This window comes from Nycticebus coucang, chromosome 24 (assembly GCF_027406575.1).
Source record: "Nycticebus coucang isolate mNycCou1 chromosome 24, mNycCou1.pri, whole genome shotgun sequence".
NCBI lineage: Eukaryota > Metazoa > Chordata > Mammalia > Primates > Lorisidae > Nycticebus > Nycticebus coucang.
In genome coordinates, this window is record NC_069803.1 from 23,133,096 (window position 1) to 23,160,742 (window position 27,647).

Below are 27,647 nucleotides of genomic sequence, written 5' to 3' on the forward strand. Positions count from 1 at the left end.
TTTGCCTGATGGTCCCACTTCATTTTTTTTTTTTCATTTTTCATAACAATCCTGTGATAGGAAGGTTTTAGGTCTGGCCCTATAATACTTTTAAAGAGTCTGAGTAGCTTCCTGAAGGTTACCTGGCCACTAAGTGGCTACTGTGACATCTGAACTCACCCAGTGTGACCCCAAAGCTTAACTCCTCCCTTGTCCCCAATATGGCTGGGGAAAAGAAATGCGATGATGGATTCGGCTAAGAGGAGGGATAATATAAAAGCTGTGGAGAAAGCAATGAGTAGAAGAGAGGCAAGCTGGAAGGCTGACCCCAGCACGCCCTTGGAGCCATACTGGGGGTAGGAGAGGAGCCTAGCTCAGAGGAAAGGAAAGGAGTAAGGCATTCACCATTCCAGGAGAGGTCAGGGAGCAACAACTTGCTGCCAGGCCTCTCAGTAGGTGTGATAGCAACTGTGCCACCCAGAACTCTGGTTCCACTTCCCTAGGCTGTTTCAAAAGCCACAGGATCCTCCCTAAGCCAAGCACAAACCTTCTATTTATACCGGTTGGGGTCTAAATTCAAACTAACTCATTATAATCATGTTGAAGCAGGGTGTTTTTGATCATGCTTTAAGCAATTTCAGGGCATGTCTGATGACCAAAGAGAGAAAGTCTTGTTACAAAATAACATTTCCTAGAGGGGGCAAGGCCCCCAAAATGGATTGCCCTAAAAACCCCTCCTAAAACACAAGTCCAAGGCAGTAACTGCCACGGGTGGTCTAGAGGATGAGATTTGGGGGCCATCTCTGCTGGGGCTGGTAGGGAAGGCAGGTCTGAGGAAAAAAGGCTTAAGAAAAGTGGGGTGTGGGGGTGAATGTCAGGTCCCAGCCCTGACAAGAGTCTGGGGCTCTGCCATAAAGTATCTATGACTGGGTCTGGCCCTTCTCATTCCTGGGCTTTGAGAAGGGGTTGAACAGGGATAACCTCCCTCTAAATTTCTCCCCATTCTGGCAGTGCTTGTGACTCAGTGGGTAGGGCGCCATATACTGAGGGTGGTGGGTTCAAACCCGGCCCCAGCCAAACTGCAACAAGAACAAAAAATTTCCCCCCACTCTTTTAATCCATGAGTTTCTGATCCTGTTACAAGTTTGAAGGAGACATGTTTTAGAACTCCTAATCCAATTTAGAGGCTCTGCGGGGCTTGAGCTGGTGTTCTCGGGGAATGAGGCCTTGTAATGGGAACTTTTGCTGTTTAGGGGTTCACGAGGGTAAGGGGGGTCATGTGCTCTGAGGACATGTCACTCCCCCCTAGGGGCCACTGTGGGGCAGCCCCTTCTCAGCTGGGAGGGACCAGGTATCTTTATAGAAAGGACTCTCTGGGGATGGGGCTTTTTTGAAAGAGGAACTTTGTGATTTGAGATGAACCAGAAAAGGTGTGAGTGGGGGGGGGGCAGACAGTGAAGGAGGTAGTCAGGGGGAGCAAAAAGGGAGTGACAGAGAAAAGGAGAGGGAGGGAGAAGGGAGAAGAGATGAGAGTATGCTCTCAACTCCATTGCTCTCCATACAAGGGACCTCTTGCTGGGTGCAGGCTTTGCACATGGGACAGATGCTGAATGCAAAACCTGGCAGGTCCCTTTCCTCCCTACCCAGTAAGAACAACCTCTGGGAAACCAGAGAGATTTGTAGCACTTAGATCTTTGCCTCTTTCAGCTCCAGGCTCAGGTTTCTCCCCAGCATAACACAATCAGGCCCTTTGCCTACCCATGCAGGGTGGAGGCAGACTTTTGGTTTCTACCTTGCTATTCTATGTAATCAAAAATCTGGGATCCAGGGAAAAGCAGTTCATGACTCCTTGGAGCCCAGAGTTCAAGTGCCTACTTCAGTTGAATCAGCATCTTCTTCCACCTCGTGGCTTAGGCAGGGGTTCTTAGCTTTATCATTTTGCCTAGAAAATGAAACTCTTTTTACAGTAAAGGACTCAAGACTGCTCCAGGCCCCTTCCCATCACCCTGAGGCCTGGGAGAACAATGTTGGCCTAGCTGGAAGCCTGCACACTGGCTAAAATGCTGTGATTGATGCCGTGGGCTTCAGAGCTAGCACTCCTGGTGAATAGGAACAGAAGAGCATGTCATCTCTCCCTCAGATACTGCAGAATTATTTGGGCTGTTGAGAATTATTTGGCCCAGGATCACCCAGAATGTAACTGAAAGACAAAAGATGATACACAAGCTCCCTGAGGGCAGGGACTGTCTAATTCACCTTTGCCTTCCCAGTGCTTAGCACCTGCCTGTCCCCAGTAGGTGCTCAATATGAGCTTGTGGACCCAATTCAATCATCATAGTTGGTGATTCTGAAACATGGTCAGTTGGAGGAGGAGTCTGATCCACTTCACTCTTCCTGTTGGGTCCTTTTATTTCTATCCCCTCATCTCCCTCCCCTCACAGGATGTGTGGAATGAGGTTCTGGTAGAAATGATCACATCCAAGGGATGGTACGTGTCCCAAAGGAGGTACAAGTAGGGGATTTAGAGGGTAAGGTCCACTGTAGGCATGGAGGAGGGAGTTGCTCAGAGCATGGGGAAGGCCCAGACCTTAACCAGGGGCTCTAGAAGGCGCTAAGACCTTAAGTGAGGAGGGGAGGGAGGGATGGGGAGCTGGAGGGGGTTCCTTGCAAGGAGCTCTGATTTTTTTCCCCCCTCTTTTCCCTGTTTCCATCTTTAAAACTAGAACTCATTAACTTTGTTCTTCTAGGACTCTCCCTTGGAATGCCTGGCCTGGACCTGGTCATTGAATGAGGAATCCCAGAGAGGTGGGAGGCAGAAAGGTGCCTTGGATAGACACCAGATCCCATTCAAACATTTGGGCACCCACCAGAATGTGAGCTCTAGGAAGGCAAGAGCTTGGGTCTGTGACCTTCACAGCTACAGCCCAGCAACCAGAACAGGGGAACTCAGTGCATGCTTCCTGAAGACGGAGCGTGCTGTGGAGGGGCACTCTCCCAGACTCTGAGGCTATTAGCAGGAACAGAGAAGGGGCTGACTCTGGATGTAAAACCTTGGGGGAGTCCAAAGGAAGGGCATCAGGGGAAACACGGATCCCAGGTCGGGGCAGGGTCGGGATTAATCAGGCATAAACTCCAGTGTAATGGCCAGGTTAATTGAGTGGTAATGATTGCTGGCATTTTTCATCTTCAAAGCCAGGAACAAACTGTAATTAATACTCCTGCCACCGGGGGCAGGCTGTGGGGGGTGGTGTGGAGAGAAACTGAAGCTACTGCTACTCAGCTGGGGAAACTGAGGCGCTAGCAGAGATAAAGTCTGTTAGGGGAATGGACTTAAAGCCCAGCAGAGTCCAGGATCTTTAGGGTTGCCTTGAACAGACCCGAACGTCGTCCCCTCCAAAACCCAGGCACCTGGAAAGCCCAGGTTGTGCGAGGGGAGACAGGGAGCTGGACGCCAGCACAGGCTAACAGGGGTAGGGGCATGGGGGAATTGGGTTTACAAATGGCTTGGCTAGATGAGAGGCCAGGGTGCTCTGGGCTTCCCTGGGCAGACATTGGGGGGCCCTGGACCTAGTTCCCCACAGTCTTTTTGGCTTCTTCTGTGCCAGGGGCAGAATAGGAAAGGAGTCGTTTGCACCCATTGGCAGGCTGGCTCAGGGCACTCAGTGTGACTCATCAGCGCCCCAGATGCCTCCCGTTTCCTCATCATAGTCTGGCTGCCTTGAGCCCTGAGGGCGTTTTTCATTAGGGTGATTACCCTGCTGTGATTAAAAGCCGGTAAATAGCACCCAGGGACCTCGTGCTGCCTCTGAACTGCAGCTTGTGTGCCCGGGCCCTGGGTCACAGGCAGTGCTGCTTAGCCCCCCTGGTGACCTGGTCCTATCCCCAGTGCTTATGTGTGAGAAGTAGACCAGGACCCATTGTCTCGTGCTGCCCCCAGGACACCGACCCACCTTGGATGCTAGGTGGACACATTCTCTTTTCCCCGGACCATGATTTCCTGGAGGGCAGGAGCTGGCTGTTCCCAGAGTTGCACACTAAGCATCCTTGAGTTCAGTCACCATGTACTCAGAAAAGCCTTCCCGCTGCTACCCAGTTCCAGATGATACCCCAAATACCTCTTTTAGGTTGCCAGTAATCCTTCCCACTTACATGTTTACCTTTATTTGTGTAATTATTTGACACATGTCTGTCTCTCACCCTCCTCCCCCCAAGGTTTGTTCACAAGGGCAGGAACTACTCCTGATTTTGTGTTGTACCCCCATTGTATCACCAGCCCCAGCTCTCCCCAACTGGGCCTCATTTCACACACACACACACACACACACACACACACACACACACACACACACACCTGCCTCCTGGCACCAGTGTGGGGTATATAATAGGCAGCAGCTTTTTTGAATTAACACGTCCCCCATAAGTTGTTTTCATTTTTTAGAGCCCGGGTCTTGCTATGTTGCCCAGGCTGGATTTGAACTCCTGGACTCTGGCAATCCTCCTCCCTCAGCCTCGTGAGTAGCTGGGACTACAAGCACCAGCATCCTACCACCATGCCCAGCAGCCACATACTTGATGACCATTCCTCCTCCCAATTTTTTTCAACATTTGTTGGTACCTACTGTGTTGTCAGACATTGGGGATATGTATGGAACTAATGAAAAGAGTCCAAGTCTTTGTTATGGGGAAACTGAAGAGCTAGTGAATGTTCAGGGTGGGGATAGAAGAAAGAAATGGAGAGGGTGCCAAAAAATGTACACACATTTTAGGAAAGGAAAGAACAGTACTAAAAGTGTAATTCTCAATATATACCAATACCATTTGTTGGCCTGTATATTGTATCTCTTATAATCGCAGAAGTCAAACGTGACTTGAATATTACAGTTTTAATGCAGTTTTTTCTTTCTTAAAATTTGTATATGTTTTTTGGCACCCCCTGTGTACAGGAGGTGCTGAGAAGTGGTATGAAGACAAAGAAATCAGAATAAAGGCACTGGGAGTGACCAGGCTTGTGCTGAGCCTGTTTTCTGCAGTAATTCTCCCCTGCTCCTTGCATTTTGGAGTTAGCACTTGGACCCTTGACTTTTTAAAATACTGAATCTGAACATGTGGGTCTGTGTTTTAGTCCAGCTATGGCCTAACTTACAGGGTATGCTTTGAAAAAAAAATTTTTTCTTTTCTTTGAAAAATTATGTGTCAACAGAATCTTTGTAAAAAAAAAATTATATCAAAGTACACTAAGGAAAATCAGGTCTCTGAAGGGAAAGTCACCTGGAACTTGGCCCTTTGACCCTGGTGGCATCGGCCCATCTTCCCCTGGGTGGGCTTTCAACCCCCTGCCACCAGGTGGCCAGAGATAAAATTCTGACAGTGCTTGAGCACAGGGTAGTTTTCAGAGGCCACCTCTGGGCAGAGATGGCAGTGGACCCACCGTAACTACTACAGTAATCAGTACCCCAGCCCAAATCTCAGAGCTGCACTCCCCTCTCTCGTAAACTCTATCTCTTTCTGTAGTGGCAGGAAAGCTTCTTCTAGACCCCAAATGAAAGAAAAGTTGCCACAATGGAAACTCAAACTAATCCTCCCCTCTTGCCCCACTTCCCTCCCGCAGTCACACTTCCGGCAGGCCGCCACAGGGTATTTTGAGTTCGAAAACAAAGCGTCAGATCTATTTGAGCAACTTTTGTTCCATCGGAGTAGAAGCCTAGGGGCCTGTGGCTGCCCTGGGCTCGGCCACTTCCCCAGGGAACTGACGCGTTTCCCCTTCTCTGCCAAGGTCCAATTTAGCAACTCAGACTGGCCGCTTTTAGCTTCTGCTTTCCCTGGCCTGGCTGGGGGTGAGAGGCCAGAGGTAGGGCTGCTGGGGGATGGGCGTGTGTCCTGGTGTGTCCTGGTGGACTTTAGGGGAAGGCCTGGTTCTCCTCTTCTGCCAGAACTTTCCTCTCAACACCCCAGATCCCCCTACCCCCACCATGAAACCTCCACTGCCACCACCAAAAATCAACTTGCTGCACCAGAAGACATCAAAGTGAGAGTTGTGGTTAGGCCTGTCTAGTCCTCAGTTTAACTCAAGGGACATGTGTCTCTCTGTGGGTTGGTGCATGTGCAGGTCGTGAACCAAGCGGGAGTGCATATATGGAGATTGCATGTGTCATGCAAATCCCATGTTCATGTTTGTTGGGGCTGAACAATGCATGTGTACACAGCTTGCATGAATGTCTAGAAAGAGCTTGGCAGAGTCAATACCCTGGAGTGTCTAACGGGTGTGTACACCATGTGATTCTGCGTGGGCTGCTGTTTTTACAGTATGTGTGCAGGTTGCATACAGTAGAGCGGTGTCTGTGTGCTGTATATGTGTGGATGGGCAGGGCCTGGCTCTCAGGGCAAGGGGAAGGAAAACAGGGGAGCTCTGGACAATGGTGACCCGTGTGACTGTGTTCAGATACTGAGCCATAAGTGCTGTCCATGCATGGATGGACAGTTAGCAAATTGCAGGTGAGTCTGTGTACATGCAGGGGGGCCAGCTGGGGGCCGTAGCTGTTTTGTGCTCATGCCTCTAGGCTCACTTCTCAAGTCCCCTCCCCCCGCCCCACTTGTTAGCTGTCTCCTTACCACTCTGTTCTGGTGCTCCACTCCTGCAGGCCTCCCAATAACATGTTGTCTTTGGGTCTGCCCATGCTCTCTCCTGCTGCACAGGGAGAGCTTCCAGGAGGCAGAGACCGTGACTCTAGGCTCCTTGTCCAGTGCCCTTGATTCTCAGTACACAGCTGAGCCACCAAGAATCCTAGGGAAATAGGGACGGGGGTGAGGGGTGGGGGAGGAGGGAGGGTAATTGGTGGGACCACACCTACGGTGCATCTTACAAGGGTACATGTGAAATTTACTAAATGTAGAATATCAATGTCTTAACACAATAACTAAGAAAATACCGTGAAGGCTATGTTAACCAGTGTGATGAAAATATTTCAAATTGTATATAAAAACAGCACATTGTACCCCACAATTGCATTAATATACACAGCTATGATTTCATAATAAAAAAATAAAATTATCGTTGAATGAAAAAAAAAATAATCCCAGGGAAAGGCTGACAGTGCTGACTTCACAGCCACAGTGAGGGCATGAAGTTTGGCTTCCTTACATGATTCAAATGTGGACGGGCAGGTCTTACAGCATGTGGGTGGGTGGGGGTTGTGGTGATGGAGGGGGAGGGTGTTTGGATTCCCAGGCTATGCCCGTGCATGGCCCTGCTGCCCAGGCCCGAAAGGACGCACTCGGTCTGCACTCAGTCTGCTTTCCCCATGAGGCAGAAAGGCAGAGTTAGAACTCGGGGCCCTGCTGCTCCTGCCCTTCTGACACTCAGCTCTCTTCCCTGCCCAGCTGACTCATGCCCAGGCGTGGAGTCCAGCTCATGAGGAAAACGAGGGGTGCTTCTGTGTACTGCTCTCTTTGCCTGAGTGCAGACATGGGGCTTGTGTGCTCCTCCACCCCCTTTCCAAGGTGCTGAGGGTCCCCTAATGGGTTTCCTCCGGCCTAGATCTGGGGGACAAGCTGGCTGCTGCTTCTGGGAACTCCCAGGGTTTTCAGCTCCCCATGACTGTAAACGTCTCTCTAACCTTGGCCTCCCACTAGGTAGGGTTTTCTGGCTCTTGAAGACAAGTGTGCACTTGGCTCTTTGCTCTTAATTCTGGGAATACTTTTCTACCCTGGGCTGGTGGCTTCCATGTACTCCCAGCCAAAGGGACGTGGTGGTAGATTTCTTTACCTCTCTCAAAATAACCATATGGAATCGCAGAACATTCAGCTGGAAGGGGCCTCAAGAGAGTCCATTCCAAACTATTTTCTAGAGGAGGAAACCGAGGCCCAGAGAGGGTGGCTGACTTTCCCAGGCTTGTTCATCAGTGAATGGTGGAGCTGGTATTAAATTGAAATCTCGACTCCCAGTCAGCAGTTCTTGCTTTTTCTGTTTCCTTCTCTTTTCTTCCTTTTACTATTGAAACATTTCCTTTTTTTCCCCTTTAAAAGGTTCTTTCTGTTTTAACAGGATGACTTATGTCTGCTGGCTTGAAGGTGACATTTGGCGCTGAGATCCCTGTCCTGGCAGGGTTTCCTCGGTCCTTCCAAAAGGCTTCCCCCTTCCTGTCCTTCCCCCCCCTCAGGTACCCCAGGACCTGTCCTGGCCACTCCCCGAACCATCCTCTTCAGCTCCTGTTTCTCCTTCCTAGTGCCAAGGAGGAGGCAGACAGAAATCCTTGCGGAATCAGCTTCTTTCTCTAACCTTAGTTTCCTGGTCTCTAAAATGGAGAGAAAGTCTCAGAAGGGGAAATATGGTCATATTTGTGTATGTGTGTACATCTCACGTGTCTCCCAGCAGCTCCTGGGGGTAGATGCAAAAGTTAATTAGCACCAAGATGAAAGGTGTTCTGGGATAATTGCAGGTAATATCAGGACAGCTGGGAGAGTGGGGTGAGAGGCCCCTAGAAGTCCTGGAGGGTGGCAGTCCCCAGCCCCACTCTTGCAAAACCCATCAGACACCTGGGGAGGCTGGGGGAGGGAATGTTCTGACTGAAGGGTCTTTGTCTTTACAGGGAATTGCTTGTTAGTTGCTAAGGAACTGGGTTGTCTTTCCCGATCCAAGCCTCCCAGTGTTTTGCTCAGCTTGGGAGGGGGATGCTGGGCTGAGGCTTGAGGCTCCCTTGGCAGTTGGTCCTTTCCCTGGGGCTGCCGAGCCTCTGATAGGTCTCTTGGGAAGGACTCTCTTCTGGGATTGCTGCTTCTTTCCCATTACCCCAAGCCTCACTGCTGCTGCAGCCAAGCAGGGGAGAACAGGTGAGGTGGAGGCAGGGAAGGAGAGGAAAATGCACATTTCCTGAACAGCCTGCAGGCCAGTCATTGGGCTCACACCTCCCTGCTATCTCATTTAACCACTGCAACGAAGCTTGGGAGGAAGGCACTGCCATCACACGGCTCTGTGCAGCCAGAGCGCAGGATTAGAATAGTCGCTGAGGCCACAGGACTGTCGCGTGCTAGAAATTCCATGTGAACTTAGGTCTGCTTGGTAAGAAAACTTTATTTTTATTATCATTAATTTTTAGAGACAAGGTCTCACTCTGGCACCCAGGCTGGAGTGCAGTGGTGTGATCATATCTTACTGCAGCCTTGAACTCTCAGGTTCAAGCGACCCTCCTGCCTTAGCCTCCTGAGTAGCTGGAATTATTGGCGCATGCCACTGTACCTCACTAATTTTTCTAATTTTTATTATTTTTTTTTTTGTAGAGACAGAGTCTCACATACCACCCTCAGGTAGAGTGCCGTGGCATCACACAGCTCACAGCAACCTCTAACTCTTGGGCTTACGCGATTCTCTTGCCTCAGCCTCCCGAGCAGCTGGGACTATAGGCGCCCGCCACAATGCCCGGCTATTTTTTGGTTGCAATTTGGCCGGGGCTGGGTTTGAACCCGCCACCCTCGGCATATGGGGCCGGCGCCCTAGTCACTGAGCCACAGGCGCGGCCCAATTTTTCTTATTTTTGTAGAGCTGGGGTCTTACTATGTTGCCCATGTTGGACTTGAACTCCTGGCCTCAAGTGATTCTTGGCTTCCCAAAGTGCTGGGATTACAGATGTGAGCCACTGTACTCACCCTTGAAAACTGGTGTTTTTCAAACTATACCATGTAAGGCATATATGAGGCTTTCTTCCTAGCCCATGGCTGCTCACCCCTAACAACTTGCCAGACCACTGCCACCACCAACACTATCATCATCATTATCCAGCCTTCCTAGTGGCTTTCCCTCCTCTTCTAACCTCTCTTCTTTACCTAAGAGAAGTCATCACACAGGCATGGTGGGAGGGAGAGGTAATTCAATGGACTGAGGGTGATAAACTGTTGGGGTAGTGGCCTTGAGCAGGTAGGAGGGGTGGCAATGGCCAGGATATTGCCTTGACTATTTGGGAACCCCGGCCCTCCCCACAAATCACACTTGGTCCAGGATGGCTTCACTTAGGGGAAGGGAAGACACTTGGGGAAGATTACCCTTAAATGCTTCTGAAACTTCTAGACTTCCCTCTTTGGCCCACTCTAGCTCCTGAATACATAGAAGATCTGCCTTTATTTTATACAATCCAGAGAGTAAAATTAGAGTATTGTTTACCTCTAAATATTATGCTTGAGAAGGCTGGAGTTAACATCTGATTCCACTATCACTAGTTATGGAACCGAGAGTAAATTCCTTGACTTAGGGGACTCTCAATTTCCTTATCTATAAAATGAAAGTAACACCTATGTTATTAGGTTGTTGTGGCAATCAAATGAGAGACCATGTATGGAGCCCCCAGAGGGCTGTGAAGCCACGCGGAAGTACGTTAAATGAGAGGCCACATGGTAAGCATTTGGCACAAGGCCTAATATACAAAAAGTGTCCCCCAAATGGTATCTGCAAATGATGATGACAATAATGTCAGTCCTCTTTACCCTATTAAAGGAGTTACCACTGCTCCTTTATATTTTTATATATTGGCTGCTTCATTAGAGCTCTCAAAGCAGTTTACCAGTCCACCTGTTTCTACCTGGAGGAGATAAAGCAAAGAGAAGAGAGGAGAGCCGCAAAGAACAGTGCAGGCAGAAAGCTGAGTCAAGGCAGGGTTTTCCCCAAGGTCCCCTCGGCCTCCAGGTTCCCCGTCTGGTGTGGGGACCTTCTTCTCTGTGGTTTCCAGGGATCGCCTGGCACGGTTGGCTTCTGCCTAGAGCCTGGGCCCACTTTGTTCTTTTTTCACATTTTGGGGGAACAAGGGAGGGGTTCTCTCTGGCAGCTGAACTAAAAGCCCAAATCACCAGGTCAAAAGAAAGGAGGGTGGTGGGGGAAGGAAAGCATGCAAGCCGATAATTTCCTCGAAGGATAAACATCCGATTTTTTTTCCTCACCCAAAATAAACATGCTAGCCACAAGGAATTAAAAGCAGAAGAAGGGAGGATGTGTCCCGATTTGGGCTGCTCTAGGAAGCTGACCCTCTATTTATCCTGGCCCTGGGCACTAATCTGAGCTGCCAATTACACTCTGGCCTGGTGGGGGACTGTGGGGAGAATGTCCCAGGGAGCCGGGGACCAGAGGGTCCCTCTGAGACTGCCTTCTGTGACACTGTGACACTGCAAACGAACACTTCCTTTTGTTTCTCGTTTGAGGGCTGCTTGCAGGCTTTCCTGGCAGGGTGGAAGGGAGTGGGGGAGTGCCCAGCAGTCTCTCTTGCCTGGGCTTCCTTTTGCCCTGAGCTGGCATCATGTACCCTTTTGGAACACAAGGATTTGGTGCCCACCACCTGGGCTGGGAGCTGAATCTCCCGGTGATAGGGATGTCACCCCATCTGCCCTTCTCACAGACTCAATCAATCTCCTGCTGCACTGCGTTCTCCATGAACACTTGTCCAGCTAGTTAAAAGTGTGCTCTGCTGGGCCGAGTGGTCAGCCCGGGCCCCCTGCTTGGCAGCTCACGAGAGGTAGGACTCTAAGAAGGTAAAACCCCATGCCCAGCTGTCCTGTTCCTTTCATCTGGGGATCTCAAAGCACTTTTCAGACATGAGTTACCAAGGTAGCTGCATCCTCGCCAAGGAGAGGGGATGCTAAAAATCTCTTCACTTGCCTTCTAAAAACCACACATCTGATTATGTCCCCTGCCCCTCCAATCTACTTACCATTCAGTGATTTTCCACTGCTTTTTGATACAGTCCAAAACTTTGATACGGGAACAAGGACTGGCCTGGCCTTTGCCCACCAGTGTCCTCTCTTTTGCATACTTTGCTGCAGCCATACAACTGAGCTTTCATTTCTGAGAGGATGCCACACGTGCCCCTGCCAGCCACAGCAGCTTAGAGGAGTTTTGGAGTGTTCTCTATTGCCGTTGCTACTCAGAGGTTATCGCTGGTAACCTCTACCCGCTTTTCAGCACTCAGGTTAAATACCACTTGTTCTGAGAGGCCCTGTGTAGGCCTTCACCCCTCCGTCTGCATCGGGGGTCTCCTGTCCCCTCACAACACTCATTATAATTTGCTGTAATTTGCTTGTGGCTCCCTGATGGCTATTTCCCTCCCCTGTTGCATTGGGAGATGCGTAGGGCAGGTATCGTGCTGGTTTGCCTGTCCTCCTTACCCACTCATGCAACCCCAGCGCCTAACAGAAGGTCAGGCTCATGGCAGACGCCACAGATATTCGTTGAATGAAAGGTGTTGAATGTGCCAGCTGGCAAGGTCCCTGGCACTATGCTGACCACCCTCTACTGCTTCTTCCCCACTTAGTGTCACAGCTGAGGAAGAAGAACTTCAGAGGGGATACACTTGTGCCTGAGGTCACACAAGGACTCAATGACAGCTTAGGCCTAGGGATCCCCACTTCCTTCCTGTCCATCTAACCTACCACCCTCCGCCATCTCTGGTGCTGGACACTGGTTCATTTCCTCTTGTTGATTTTCAAAGAGATACAGATGGAGGAAATGAAATCCCAAGCCCTGGGTGAATTTTTCTTTTTTTTAATCTGGAAGAGCAGGGGTTCCAAACCCAGAGGGGCTTGTGTAGTCAGGCCCTCCGTGCTGGGCAATGTGGACACAGGCCTGGAGGGAGGAGCCTGCAGTCTAGCAGGGAGTTAATTATGTTTGGGTTTGTTCTTGGACTCACTGTCCCCTCCTCCAGCATTCAGGAGGCTTGGTGAGTCCTGCTGGTTCTGGGTCATGAACTGGGTGCTTGCTTCGGGTTCCTTCAGATGGAAGCGGTTCAGAAATTTGTCCATTTTCCAAGAGGCTGGAAGGACAAACAGATCACAGGGCGGTAGTCAGAGAGAACTGTGGACTTGAGAGCTGGCCAGGGCCTGAGAGAGAGGCAGACTCTGGGTTCACGGAGATAGTGGGTGATGCCCTGTGGGGGAGAGTGCCGGGGGTGGGGAGGCCTCTGGCTTCTGCTGCAGAGGCAGCTCCTAAGTGGTCAAGGACGCCTTGGGTGTCCTCCCCCGTCCCCTCCGCTTATCATAACTGCACATGCAGAAAGGAAGTGCCCAGTTAGGTGGGCTGCCCCCTTCCTCCACGACCACCACCCCACAACCGAGGCTTTAAAGCTTCTTTTCTTCACACTTGGCCACCCCAGCTGCTGGGGCTGAGATTGTCCAGCCTCTGCACTCAGCCGTCCCCCTCTCTGTGTCAAGGAAAGGAGCAGGGCAGATGTGGAGGTGCAGCGGGGGTGTGGGTGCCTGGAGAAGCCCAGCCAGTACCCAGGTTGGAGGGGTTTCTTCTCAGAAAGAGAAAACCTAGGGCTGTTGGGGGAGGCACATCTTCTGGGGCAAGTGTGAACAGGCCTCGTGGTAGGGCAAGGAGGGCACAGCCCCGGGCATGGGGAAAGGCTGAGGGAAGTGGTCAGAGGCATAGTCCCACACTCATGTTTCCCAAACCGGGGACCTCGGGCACCCTGGGGGGGGGGGTGGCTGCCAGGAAAACACAGGATGTCCCCTTAAATCCGAATTTCAGATAAACAACAAACTATTTGCTGATGTAAGTTGGTTCCACATGTTGCATGGAGTATACTTATCCTAAAAGAACTTTTATTGTTTACTGGAATTCAATTTTATTTTTTAATTTTTTTGTTTTGTTTTGAGATAGGATCTTGCTCTGTCAACCAGGCTGGAGGCCAATGGTGGGATCACAGCTCACCGTAACCTTGAATTCCTGGGCTTGAGTGATCCTCCCACCTCAGCCTCCCTCCTAAGCAGCTGTAACTACAGGGTCATACCACCATGTCCAGCTAATTTGTTTATGTTTAAATTTTTTTTAGCGGTAGGGACTTGCTGTGTTGCCCAGGTTGGTCTTGAACTCCTGGCCTCAAGTGATCCTCCTGCTTTGGCCTCCCAAACAGCTGAGATTACAGGTGTGAGCCACCATTCCTGGCCGGGCATTCAAATTTAACTAGGCATCCTGCATTCTTTGATTGCTGTTGTTCTTCTTTTTCTAAATCCAGCAACTTCCCTGGGTGGGGAGAGTGCATGGGGAAGAGCTGCTGGGAGCAGAGGGAGGCAGTGGCCCGTATGCCATGGACCAAGGGAGACTTGTCATCTCTGATCAAGGGGCTGGCTGCCTACAGTTCCTCTCAGGGCCTCCCCTGAGACTGCCATTCCACCCCCTTCCCACCTGCCACACTCACACCTCTTTGCATAACATTGAGGACAGCAAGCCAAGCCCATCCAGGTGTTCCTGCCTCCTGTGGGGTGGGAGTGGGGGGGGTTAGTGCTGGAAGGGAGCATTCATGTGGAATCAGAGAGTTCCAGTCCAGTGTTTCACAGCCCTGAGCTTTGGGCATTGCAAAGATATTCTCAAAGAGAGGACAATTTTTAACCCCAAACAGTAACAACAATAATGCAAATAGTAATACTAGCAGTGACACCACCAGTATGGTGCGTCCTGTACGCCAGGTGCCATACTACCCTGTTTCCCCGAAAATAAGACAGTGTCTTATTTTAAGGTGTGCTCCCAAAGACGCGCTAGGTCTTATTTTCAGGGGATGTCTTCTCTTTCCTGTAAGTAGGTCTTATTTTCGGAGGATGTCTTATTTTTGGGGAAACAGGGTAGGAGCTCTACACATATTAATTTACTCAATCCTCCCTCTGATTCCAGCAAGGGAGAACTGCTACTCTCCCAGCTCACAGACAGGATGGAGGAGGCACAGGTGGGGCGCTGATGAAGAAGCTTCTTAGAAGGCAGAGATGGGTTCCCTCAAATCCTGTCTGACTCAGAGACCGTACACTTCCATTGGACCTAGGTTGGCTGGAAAACACAGGCTTCCAGAAGTTTTCTTTCGGGAAAGGTGGCTGAGGCACTGACATTCTATAGGATGGTGTACTGACTGCTGTGGGGTCCCCCTAGGAGGCTCTGTGCCCCTTCTGAGGTGCCCTGCCTGGCTGGAGCTTATGCACCCGGGAACCTGGCTACCTGGAAAGGAATTATGGCATCGTGAGCCTGGGAAAGTGTGTGTGTGCACGTGTGCATACCAGTAAAAGGGCTCATGGGTGAACTCGTGTGTGGCAGGCACGGGGACAAAGGGGCCTTCCCCACTGACTAGGGTAAGAAGGAACCTGGGTGGCAGGGAGGGAATTGAAACCCATCACGGGACCAGAGCAAGCTGGTGAAAAGAAATCCCCTGTGCCCTGTGAGAGACCCGCTCTAAGCTTCTGAGCCTGCAGTGCCTTGGGGGCTGCACGGCTCCTTCCTGGTGCCATTTCCAACAACCCTGTGGTTCTCCGGCTCCTTGGGCAGCTCCTGAAACCGAGCCATGTGCCGGCCAGCCTCCTGCCGCCTCCTCTCCTGGCGTGGCAGTGACCCCTTACACCTCCTGTTTCCTGCCACAGAGGGTAGGAGGAACTGACCCCGCGCATGTTCTAGAAGGAAGAGGAGTGAGTCAGGCCTTCAGGGGTGTGTGGGGAGAAAGGGGGAGCTGGGAGGCTGTGGCTTCTGTGGTCACTGCTCGGAGGAAAGCCCCTTCCTGTATGGCACTGCTCTGTCCCTGAGCTGCAGGGAGTCGCTGCCATGCAGGAAGAGGGTGGTACTGTCTGTGCTCCGGCTGCTCCACTGAGTGTCCTAGACCCACTCAGGCTGGGCTTTTCTCCTAGGACGAGAGCAGGGGTGGGCACACACTTCAGAGGCCTCAGCTGAAGGAAGAGAGGAGGAAGTTGTCTATTCTGTCTCCTGAACTGTGGGCTGTGGCACTGAGACCTGGTCTCTGGGTGGGACTACCACTACGATGTGCAGGTTGGTCTCTGCACAACCCTAGGGGGCGCCACCCCCATCCTGCATAATCAGACGCAGTGGCCTTGCTTAGAGGCTTTTCTCTTAGTGGCCAGTCCTGATAGGGAAGATGGTGAGATGTTCAGAGATGTTCATGGACAGGAGCCCAGGGGAGAGTCTAGAAACCTTATCTGAAGCATTCGGGGTTTCTGAGCCACCACCATGTGCCTGACCTCCTAGTAGAAGTAAGGGGGCCATAAATGTCCTGTCCTCAGCAGCTGGGAAAGGGGCTCACCCTTAGAGCTTCAGTCCCAGGGCCTGGACAACAGAAGGAAAGTTTGGGAACGGCCCTGGGGCAGGCCTTGGCAGTCACTCTCTTCAATTTGCTGGGCTGGCTTTCTGCCATGTGGTGTGGCTTATCACGTGTGACTGGACAGCTCCATTGGGCCGTTAGGGACAAACAGGCAGCCAAGAGACCGAGAGAGTGATACTTCAACTTATCTAGCCCTCTGCCCCCTTGCGGGACTCAGGAGAATGGGGTGGACAGCTCCTCTGCCAGAATGTGCCAGCTCCGAGCTGAGAGGAGCTTCAGCACAGGGGTACAGGGCCCCTTAACACCTCCTGTGTCCTGTGGCCTCTGCCAGGCATGTGGGGAGCTGCCTTACTGTGTCTCCTGCCCTCAGCGAATGTCTAATATAACATAATTAACACTGGGCTAATAACAACTGGCTTTTTGAAAGGTGGCCTTGGCCAGCGGCACAACTTTACAGTGCGAGCCCCTGGAAGACAGGGTCCTTCCCCCAACGACAGCCCCAGATTCCCTTCAGCAGGGAAGGATAGCGCTTCCTGGGTGACCCTGGTCCTGCCAAGGGACATTTCCCACCTGACTGGTTGCTCAGTCCTCAGTGTGCCCTGAAGTATTTCCCTTTCAGCCTGGGAAGTGGGGGAGGGACCCTGGGATGGGGCCCCCCTCTTTTCTCTTGCTGGAGTCCCTGCTGTTCGCCTCTTCTGTGCTGCTCCAGCCTCCTACTTTGGAGCAGTCTCTGCAAGGGCAGGGTACCCCCTGGAATGGCCCTGTCCCCTGTGGGCAGGTGACCTGTCTTTCACCAAGGCGACCACCCTCTTCCCTGGCCTTGCTCTACTCTCCCCTTGGGCAGGGGCACTGCTGCCTCTTGTCAGGGGATGGTGGCCCTGAAGAAAAAAAAGACAAAAATTCAACTCCAGCCTAACAGCCGCCCCACAGAGGGACCAGCTCAGGTCTGCAATTTGTCTGGTTGGTCGCAGGGCTGGCTGTATTGATAGAAGCGCTGATGCCTTTCTGCTGAGATTAATGATGTCCTGGTGGTAGTAGGCGGGAGGCCGGAGCCTTTTATTTTTTGTGCCATTAAATGACATCCAGAGACTTCCACTCAGGAGCTGCAAAGCCCTCGTTCCATCACATCCAATTATGCTTGGAGGATATTTGCTGAGTGGCTGATCCTGCTGGCTGAGAGGCTTCGGGACAGTGGGGACCACTTTGACTTTGGTGTGAGTGAGAGGCCAGGGAGGCTGGGGGAGTTCCAGGCACTGAGGGTTACTGTCCACTCCTCTGAAAGCTGGAGAGTGGAAGCTGGTCCTAACCCTCTAGCTAGTGTCCCCCCCCAGGGCCCCTTCCCCTTTCCCGTGGCAAGGGTAGGGTGGAATGGGGGCGAGGGGAGGGGAGCCTCCAAGTTGCCAATTTAGCTCCCAGATGTCAACTCCAATAATTGATAATGGTGACGCCTAGCTGGAGTTTTAGGTGGAATTTGGGGATTATATGAAGTTTCTTTGTGATCTGTCCAACGATGTCACTTGACTGGAGCACACTTCTTAAAGAGGTCTGCCTAGAGCAGTGGTTCTCAAGCTTCCTAATGCCATGCCCCTTTAATGCAGTTCCTATGGGTCGCAACCCACAGGCTGAGAACTGCTGGCCTAGAGCCTGTGGAGATTTCTGGCAGCTCCTTGCCAGGGTGTCTGTCTGAGAGTTACCCAGGATGGCCCCTGCTGGGTGGCTGCCAGGTTCCCAGCTTTACCCACTGGGACAGGTAGGTGGGGCCCTTTGAGGCAGAAGAGAGGCTTCTGCCGCTAGGAAACACAGGGATGGGGGCTGGGCCCTGGGGCTGGGCCAGGTGAACCACCATGGGACGTCACGGGGGCGGGCTGTGTTTGTGTCTGTCTGGGTGCATGTTGGCATTGGAGGGGGGCAGTCTGAAGGCAGGGGGCTGGCATCCAAGCAAGGCTCTCTTTCCTCTCAGGCCTCTTTCTCTCTGCACTTCCTGACACCATGTGCACCCCCTCACTGCCATCAGGCCCCATGGAGTTCCTCGAAGTCCTCCCCGCCTCCCTCTCTGTGTCAATGTCTTCTGTAGGTGCTGTACGGGGATCTGCTGTTTTCGTGCCTTTGGTCCCACAACACCCACAGAGCCCTGCAGGCCCTCGGATGCCACAATCCAGACTTAAGCCGCGCTGTGTGGCAAGTCCCTGCCTGTCTCTCCTCTCTGACCCCTATGGGTGGGTGGCTCTTGTTGGTAATTAGGAGTGGCTAAATGCTGCCTGGCCCAGAACCTCAGGACCTGTCCCTGTCCCACCCCTCCCATTTTGCAATGGGTGAGTCTTCCCTCTGGAGGCCCTCAGGCTACCCCTGTGAAGTGGTCACTGGAACCCCTTTCGCCCATTATTTCCAAGCACTGAAGCACTGTCATGGGCCTGTGGCCTTGGAGTGGCTTTTGGAGCAAGTGTCAGTATGTTCTCTTTTGGGACACAGTGGGGATTTCCCTGGCTTAAGGAGTGCAAGGCCAGCTCGTGACACCTGTGGGTGAGGTGGCTGAGGTGCGGCATGGCCTAGACCACAGCTCCAGGAGGCTGAGCCACAGCCTTCACCAAGGGAGGGAGGAGTGTGAATGGACTGTTCCAGGTGGCTGCCACTGCCCCCGTCTGTCCTCACACTGCCTAGAAGTCTTGAGGTCCTGGTCGGGTGGTGGGGGGAGGGAAGGGAATGTGGGCAAGGTAGTGACAGATGTCATGAGCCCTCCCATGGAAATCAGGAGAAAGCTGATTGGTTATTTATTTAGTTTTTTTGCAGTTTTTTCTGGGGGGGCCGGTGCTGGGTTTGAACCTGCCACCTCCAGTATATGGGACCAGTGCCCTACTCCTTGAGCCACAGGCGCCGCTCGAAAGCTGATTGTTTATTAACAGTGGCCTCTTCCTTGAGCATGCCATTCACTGTTCTGGGCCTCAGTTTCCTCATTCGCCCTGGGGGTGGTGATGACTGCTGTCCCACCCACCTGGCAGGGCCATTAGCTGAAGGTTGGGGCAGGCAGGAGAGGCTGGAGGAGAGGTGTTGGGATAGGGAGGATGTGGATGCAAGGACCGTCTCTGCGGGCATGCTGCTCACAAGAGGCTGCCCTTTCAGCTTCGGAGGAAAGCTGACGTGTGCTTGTGACTGTGGGGGTGTGAGAATGTGCAAATCTGTGTGTGTGAATGGCTTGCGGCTCTGTACACATGGGCGTGTCCCCTACACAGACACTCACTGATTGAAAGCTCACAGGTGAGAGAAGGGAGCGAAAAGGGAGGCGAGCATTTCTCTCAAGGGATTTACCGTCTCATGGTGGAGGGAGGCCTGATGTGAGTGGAAAATGACTGAGTGATACTAAAGACCTCGAAGCAGATGTCTGGGGCCTACAGCGAATGCAACACGGAGGATGGAGTTGGGGGGTCAGACGGTAGAGACACTGCCGGAGGGGGCCTGGGTGGTCTGAGGCAGCCCCGTGGGTTGTTCCGGAGACTGTGGTGAAGGAGGAGCCCAGTGGCTGCTTGAGCGGGGGTAGGCCTGGCAGGTCTGGGGAGGGCAGGACAGGATGCCCCAGTCAGCCACAGCGGGCAGGAGCTCAGGGGTGTTCTGGCTGCTCAGGGTATAGAGAGCATGCAAGTGAAGTCTGCTGGTGATGACTTCTTCAGACACGTCTCCTTCGTGGCATTCAGCAGGTTTGTCTGAAGTCATGGATACGCCAGACCCTGGGGTTGGGGCATGGGATGGGAGTGTGGGGGTTAGTGCTGGGAGGGGGCATTCATGTGGAATCAGAGGGTGCCAGTCCAGTATATCACAGGCCTGAGTGAACACCTGCTCCACATCTAAGAAGGCGAGGTGTGACCTTTGGGACAAATGTTGGCGGGTGACACTAGGCCACACCTAATCAGAGGCTCCAGTTCACACTCTTGGCTTCACTTCCTGCCTCTCCTCCACTGGGGACCTAGTTATATGTGAGCTGTATGAATATCTCCCTGGCTCTCTCTGTGAACTCCATTTAGTCACAGAGCTACCCCAGGGTGACGCCAGGCACCCACAAGAGCAGGACACTGTCCTGTGGCTCCCTTCTGTTCTCACAGCACCCAGAATTGTGCCTTGCACTGAGGGAATGCACAAGGTATGAGTGAATCATGCCAAGCCTGGGGTGGCCGTGGTGGGAGAGGAAAGAGCTGTGGAAAGGCGGGAGAGGGGGCGGCTTGGTGGGGCTCAAGTTACACTAGAAGTAGGGTTACCCTAAGCCACTCCAGGGCCCTTGCTGTGGTCCTGGTGCCTCCTATCTGATGGAAGTTCTCCACCTGGCAGTGTCTGGGGTTGGCCACATGAGTCAAGCCTTATCATTTACTCCCAGGTGCTGAGGGGAACATGGCCAGCTGGAAGCAGATCAGTCTAGGGTCATTCAGTTGTAGACCCACCAATCCAATCCCTTATCTTGATGAAGTAGAAATCAAGGCCCAGGGATGGGGCGTTGCTTGGACAAAGTCACACAATGAGAGTTGGGGGCATCAGGATCTTCTCATTTGCTGACAATGTGTGTGATATCCTGGAGTCACAGTACAGAGAGGAATGTGGGGGATCTCACCCCCATGGCTCTGTATAGCCCCCCCACACACATAGTTATGGCTGGTTCAACTAGAATCCTCTCCATCTCCCCTTGCAGCTAAGTCTCAGAGAGGGTAGGGGCCCAAACAGGACTGGGTTCAGCCACCCATCTGCCATAGATGGTCCTTTCTCTGGCTCCTATATATTGGCCTCTCCCCTCCGATCTCTAGAAGCTTGTGTTCAACCCAGGGGACACAGTGGCTGGTTATATCACACTCCCTAGGACACTGCCCTCTTTCCACGAATCCCTTCCCATGGAGAGAAAACTAGACCAAGACAAGTCCCAGGGCCTGTGTTCACTGGCAGTCCCTGTGCCCTGGCCTCCTGAATGTCAGTCCAGCCTGGGGCTCCATGAGTCTCCAAACACTGTCCATTGAGGCTCTTGGTGTTTTGACATTGAGCAAAGGCCTGCCAAGGCTGCTTTTGCAATCGCTACTGGGTTCCTCTGCACCAGGAGGGCCCTCACTGCCTCACATCTCGGTGCCTGGGGCAGCCTTCTGTCCTCTTGATCTGGTCAGTTCTGCCTACCACCACAGCCTAAATCTGAGCATCATGGTTTCCCCAACCCAGAGCTCCGTTCTCCTTCACTCAAGGATTCAAATCTCCTCCTTCAGGGCCCAGATCATGCTCCACCTCCACCACCCAGCCTCAGGGCCACAAAGATCTGTAGGTCATCGAGAGCCAACCCCTCGTTTTCTAGATGAGGAAACTGAGACCCAGGGAAGCTAACTGATTTGCCCAATGTCATATCACTAGCCAGAGAGTGGAAGTCAAGATTTCCTCACCTTACGATAAAACTCCCCGCCCTCCCTGGCTGAAGAGGGCGTGCTGTATTGGAGGGAAGGGGCTGCTATGAAGGGAAGAGATCTGTCCCTGAATCCATGTGACAATCAGTGTTCTTAAAGTCAGAATGTGTAATCACAAGCCACTCTTCATTGCTATTTAATCAGCTCCAAAACAGATCGTAAGACCCTTGAGGGCAGAGAAAATCCCGGATGCCCTGTCTGAAACTCCTAGCACTGTGCTAACATGTAGAAGGCACCACTTGGTGGGACAGGTACCTTGGCCAGAATGTTTGCCTGGGTGGATCCTTTTCCTGCCTCTGTTTCTGGCAGTGAATAAAATAGCACAGAAGCCAAAGCCACTCTGCCCAGCTCCAAGTCCAGTTTCTAAGTTCCTGTGCCTGAAAGGTGGTCATAGGGGCCAGGGAAGGGCACCCAAGTTGTTTTGGCAAAGATCCAAAGGAACAAACAATGGGTTTCAGGCTCAGTAGGTTTCCAGCTTCCTTGTCTTGCCACCAGTGTCCTGGAAGGGGTGGGTCAACCCTTTGCTGGTCACTTGGACCACCATGTTTTCTGGAGGACAGGCTGCTGTCTAGCCCTATGGGCCCTGGCATGCCGAGCTGGAGGTGTCTTTGGTGTACACAGCTCCTTCCCTCCCTTGCCCCTTTCACTGTGCCTAATGTCACCTGATGCTCTGTCCTTGCCTCAGTGACAGGCTTCTGTTCAGGTCACAGGCATTGCGACTCTCAAATCTACTGGTGGGCCTCAGAAGTACTACCTCTTTTTTAATAAAAGTCCCACAGGTGGGGGACTGTCATAGGCTGAGTTTGGGATCATTAACCAGGCTTCCTGACACCTTTGGTGAGATTGGTACCCAGGGCACTGGAGAAATTTTTCTTGGCCTGGGCCAGATACATTCTTTTGTTCTCTCTTCGTATCCAAAGTTAAAAGTGTGTCTTTGGCAAAGCCATTTAGACAGATTTACAGATTGGCAAGGTGCTGAGGGCACCTGGGGAGGGTTCACTGGTGGAAAGGTTGTAGTAGCTTCGCTCCCAGGGCAGCCTGAGCCCTCTGCGATTGGTGGCCTTCATTTGAAGGGCTCCTTTGCTCAACCAGAGCCTTTCTGGGCTCCACGCTCTGCTCCTCTCCTCTCAGGCCTGGGGCATCAGGATTGTAACAATACCCGCCCCAGCTTCCCAGTGGGTGGGTGTTGGTCAGGGTCACTAGGTGAGAGGAAATGGCTGATGACACCCACCCTCCCACTCACCTTCCCATCAGCCTGGGGATGTGCCCTTTGTGCTCTTGAGTTGGCATTGGCACTTTCTACATTACCGTCCCTTCTCTGAGTGCACAGACTCAGACAGGAGTGGGGAAATGGGGTGTGTGGCTCACATAGGCCATTTGCAGAGTAGGGCAGTGGCCAGGTATCCATGGCTCCTCTTGCTCCCAAGGCCCTAGGGAAGAGGACTGAGGCCACACAGGCTGAGTTTTCCATTAGGAAGTCATGGGAGTGGGTCTGCTCTGAGGACTGAGGAGGGCTGCTCAGAGAAGCTGGAGGGGTGCAGCTGGGGAAGTCTTTGCCCCACCACTGAGATGGCACAGGCAGCCCCAACAATTATCAACCAATGAAGCCAGACCGGCAGGGTGGCATTCCAGGGCCCTCTTGCCCAGGTGAGACTCTTACAGGGTATGATTACCCGCAGAGGTGTTTTGGGGGAGCTGCCTGCACATGCCATGCCGAGTTTCAGGGGTGCTTCTCTCCTGGGCTCTAGTTGATCCCTTTGGAACCCTGACTTATACATAGATGGGCTAAAGCCACCATGTTGGCCTAGAGGACTGACTTCTCAGGGAGACCATATCTGATGCCCACATTTCCCTTAGGACTCTCATTCCGGTTCCCAAGAACAAGCCTAGTCTCCAAGGCTCAGGGTGCTGCCTTCCCTGTGAATGTGCGAAGCATCAGTCCCACCCCAGATTCACCTATGCAGGAAGGTGAATGAACCCGCCTTACCTCGGGTTTTGTTTTCTTTGTGAAGGAGCGAGATGACCCTTCCTTCCTGAAGGTAGACAAAGAACTGGTAGCGATGGAAGCCAGTGTGTGGCGGTGGGGAGGGCGGCTGGTAGGCTGTGGGTGGAGAAAGGAGAAAGGTGGGCATCACATCCCACACCACCCAGGGCAAAGCTCTGTGTCTGTCCTCGGTCACTGCTGACCCTCCTTGGGTCCCTGCTGAGGGCTGACCACATGCAAACCATTAGATACCTTCAATATCTTCATTTAGGAAGTCTGTATTTTGGGGAATGAGTATGGAGTAGGAGATGGTCGAAGGGGAAATGCCCTGGACTGGGCTGAAGGTCTTGGGTGCTGGCCCGCTCCCAGGGCTTTCGGGGCCTTTGGGTGTTGGTATTGCCCTGTTTTTGCTTTAGTCTGTCCTGACGGATTTCCTGCCTCAAGAGAAACCCATCTTCCTCTGCGAGTGTGTTTGGCAGTGGATTTTTATTTATTTTTTCAGCATTTCCTTATGAATTCAATCCCCAAAGAAGCCAATTTCTTGGCTGTGTCTGGAGGATCTGGAAGTGGTTATGGGGGTGGGTGGGACAGGGTTCAAAGGTTTGATCATGGGAACTGTAGGAGCTGGGTGCTCGGGGCACCAGAAAGAAGGGCCATGTCCCATCCTTCCCTCCCTTCCCTCCAGGATGAGGGCTTTTCCTGGGGGAACAGTGGGGGAGGGTCACCTCTCTTCCTTCCCCCACATCTAAGCAGGAGCAGGGTGCTGCTGGCCCAGCCTGGGTCTTGCAGGTTAGACCTCCTTCCGAGAGTGCTTTGCCCCTTCCCACCCCCCTTCTCTCTCTCCACCTCCCTGTCCAAGGAGAGACAGGCTGTAGGCAAGACTCCTGGTGGGGTGGCTGGGAAGGAGCATTTGCAGTGAGAATGCTGCAGGGAGCAGGCATTGGTGCTTTAATACGGCTGTCTCCCCCTCCTCTTCTCTTCTGACCACTAAACAAAAGCTCGACTTGCTGCTTGGAGCAGTTGGAAGTGTCCTCGTCATGCACTTCCGGCCGCTGGGGCCTCTAGCGTGCCAACAGCCAGGGGAATTCCTGACTATTCATCTCTTCCCCAGCCTTGGATGGCAGATCAGATGTGTGTGTGCTCAGAGTGAGAACACAGCAGGGCGTGCCAGGGGCCACGTGAGTTGTGTGCTTCAAGGGCTATACCCGGCGCAGATGTGTGCGTGAGAAGAGCTGCTGTGTAAACGCCTGACACTGTTCTGGAAGGTCTCTGGTGGTGTGTGTGTAAATGGGGTAAATCGGTGTTTCTCTACTGGTGTACAGAAAGACTTCTGAGCATGGGTGGGTGCGGGGAGTTTCCTGGTGTACCTGGGTGGGGGCAGGTGTGATGAGAGCACCAAGGGTGGGCATATCACCTGAGGCTGCAGACTGGTGACCATGGTTCTGTGAGGGCAGGTCTGCAGTGAAGACTCATTCATTCTGTGTAATTGGGAATCCATCTCAGGGGAGGTGCAGACTGACCCCCTCACCAGGGCTCTCCTAAAGAATCTCTCCTTTGAAACCTCCAAAGTTAGAAATTTGAGGCTTGGGAGGAAGAGGAAGGGGTTCACACGTGCCGAGCCACTATCCTGGGCCAGCCCCAAGGCTGCCTCTATCCATGTGTGATGTCTCCTTCATTCTCCCCACAACTCCCTAAGTTGAGTAGGAGGAAACTGAGGCTCCAAGAGGTTAAGGCCCATAGTGAATGTTTGGGTTGGGATTCGAATCCAGGCTTTCCTGGTGCCCAAACTCATGTTGCTTGACCAGAGGGTGAGGCTGGGTTTGGTGCCCAGTCCTTTGCTCTGGGCAGCTCAGCATCTGAGAATTCCCTTAAAGTTCAGTCAAGGGTATATTTGGGGGAGGGGGGTGTGAGAGGGAGGGGATCTGGGGAGGAGGATTGGGGCAGGAGGAGGTTACAGGGCTCTCTAGTCAGACAGACCCCTGCACTGTGTTGCCAGCTCCACCCCTTACTAGCTGGTTGTGTGACAGGTGCAGGTTGGTCTACGCCTCAGTTCTGTTCTCTTTAAAATGGAGACACTGGTGACAGTGACCTTAAGAGGCAGTTGTGGAGATGAAACCAGGACATACAAGTAAATTCTTGGGTTTGTGTTTGCATATTGTGAAGCAGCAATATGAAGTTGTATTGTCAAAATAAAATTATTACTTTTTTGAGCTAGGGTCTTGAGGTCACTCAGATTGGAGTGCAGTGGTGGGGTCATAGTTCATCATAACCTTGAACTCATGGGTTCAAGCGATCCACCTGCCTCAGCCTCCTGAGCAGCTGGGACTATAGGTGTGTGCCACTGTGCCCAGCTAATTTTTATACTTTTTTGAACAGATTGGGTCTTGCTGTGTTGCCCAGGCTGGTCTCCAGCTCCCTGGGCTCAAGTGATCCTTTTGCCTTGGCCTCCTGAAGTGCTGGGATTACAGGTACCCTCAGCCTGCATTCAAGATTCTTAGAATCAACACTGATGTCCTGGCTTGGGGGGAGGAGTGCTGGAGGGTCTTACTCACCCGATAGCTCCTGGCCCTGAATCTTCCCTTTCTTCATGTCAATACCCTAAAACAAGAGATAGGCAGGGCTGTGGGTTACTCCTGGCACCCTTCAGTCTTGCGAACCTGTTTTTGTCTCTGAGGGAGTGGAATGGAAGAGAGGGGAGGATATCCGGCTGCTCCTGGGGGATGTGGCTGTGGGGTTTTGGAATGGGTACCTCAGCGGGTCTGGGGAGAGGAGACAGACATAGATGGTGCTGAGGGTGGCCTGGAGGTGAGGGCTGGACCACCCAACCTCTGGGCAGTCCTAATAGTACACTTCCCAAAGGGCTGCCCTGTGATCACCATCTGCATCCTAGACTGGGCACAGGACATAACTATCAACCCGTGGGGTCTGGTCAGGCGCCTGACAGTTCTCAGGCACTTGCTAATCAGCCCATCCACTCAGGAGGAAGGATTTATCTCTCTTTGGAGCCTTTAGAACATTAGGCCAATGGCCCTCTGAGAAACTGGGAGTGGAAGGTGGCAGGAGGCTGCCGATTTTGCACCAGCATCTCCCCCAGCCTCTAGTTGACTCAGACCACAACCCCCGGGCAGACTTTCCTCCCCTCTCTTCCATTCCAGTCCCTCAGAGACAGGGGAATTTCTTTCTTTCTTTTTTTTTTTTTTTTGTAGAGACATAGAGTCTCACTGTACCGCCCTCCGGTAGACTGCCGTGGCGTCACACAGCTCACAGCAACCTCTAACTCTTGGGCTTACGCGATTCTCTTGCCTCAGCCTCCCAAGCAGCTGGGACTACAGGCGCCCACCACAACGCCTGGCTATTTTTCTGTTGCAGTTTGGCCGGGGCTGGGTTTGAACCTGCCACCCTCGGCATATGGGGCCGGTGCCCTACTCACTGAGCCACAGGCACCGCCCCCCAGGGGAATTTCTTTGGCCATTAGGACAGCCTCAGTTTCCCTCCTTCTTGTCCTCCCCCACCCCCCTGCTCAGTGTCTGTGGGATAATGAGGTGATCCTGGGGGCGGGTGCTAATTACTGTTTGGGCAGGACTGGGAGATGCTCGGATGAAAGGAACTGGAGCCGGGCCCCTGGGTCTGTGCCATGGCTCGGGGCCCCGGGCCATGCCAGGGACCCTGCGGCCCTGAGGTGTGGGGTTTTATAGCCTTAATGAAGGTGATTAGCGTGGCTCTTAACTGAGTCTGCCAACACCTAACTGTGCCCTGGCCACCTTTCCCCCAAGCCTCCCAGAGGTGCTTATTGGGGGTGGGTGGGGGTGGTGAGTGTAGGGGAGGGGTGAGGGGGAAGGTAAGACCCAGTCCCTAGCTTGTGGCTTCCTTTTTAAAAAGGTGAGAATGTTGGGCTCCGAAGATGTCAAACTCCTTGTCCCAAGCCACATGAGCTGTGAGAAGGAACATCCCACAATGTTCAAGGAGAAAGGGGCCTTGGACCCTGAGACCTTGGAGATCGGCTGGCTTCAGGTCTCAGACCTTTTGACCTCAGTGCTGTCCTGTGCTCTTTCTATGACATTACAGCCCCTTCCTTTCTCTGGGAGGCACTGATATCAAAGATACACAGATATTCTCTGGAGGGCTGGGGCTGCAGTGGAAAAGGGATCCTCCTACCCTTTAGCTCTTCTAAAATACCTTTGTGGATTAGAATATCACATCCAGCCTGTG

The 27,647-nt window shown here is 52.6% G+C and overlaps 1 protein-coding gene across 7 annotated transcripts in view; it reads right to left on the bottom strand.

Annotated features, from left to right (window-relative positions):
• Window positions 1-12,483: 12,483 nt before the first annotated feature.
• The window catches only part of PEBP4 (phosphatidylethanolamine binding protein 4), a 203,746-nt gene continuing 188,582 nt past the window's right edge, over window positions 12,484-27,647 (bottom strand). For all 7 annotated transcript variants that reach the window (XM_053578575.1, XM_053578576.1, XM_053578578.1 and 4 more), the window contains exons 5-7: window positions 25,991-26,036; window positions 23,442-23,555; window positions 12,484-12,761 (exon numbers count right to left, since the gene is read on the bottom strand). In XM_053578575.1, the coding sequence (XP_053434550.1) occupies window positions 12,607-12,761; window positions 23,442-23,555; window positions 25,991-26,036 (315 nt within the window). In that variant the 3' untranslated portion in view covers window positions 12,484-12,606. The remainder of the gene's footprint in view (window positions 12,762-23,441; window positions 23,556-25,990; window positions 26,037-27,647) is intronic.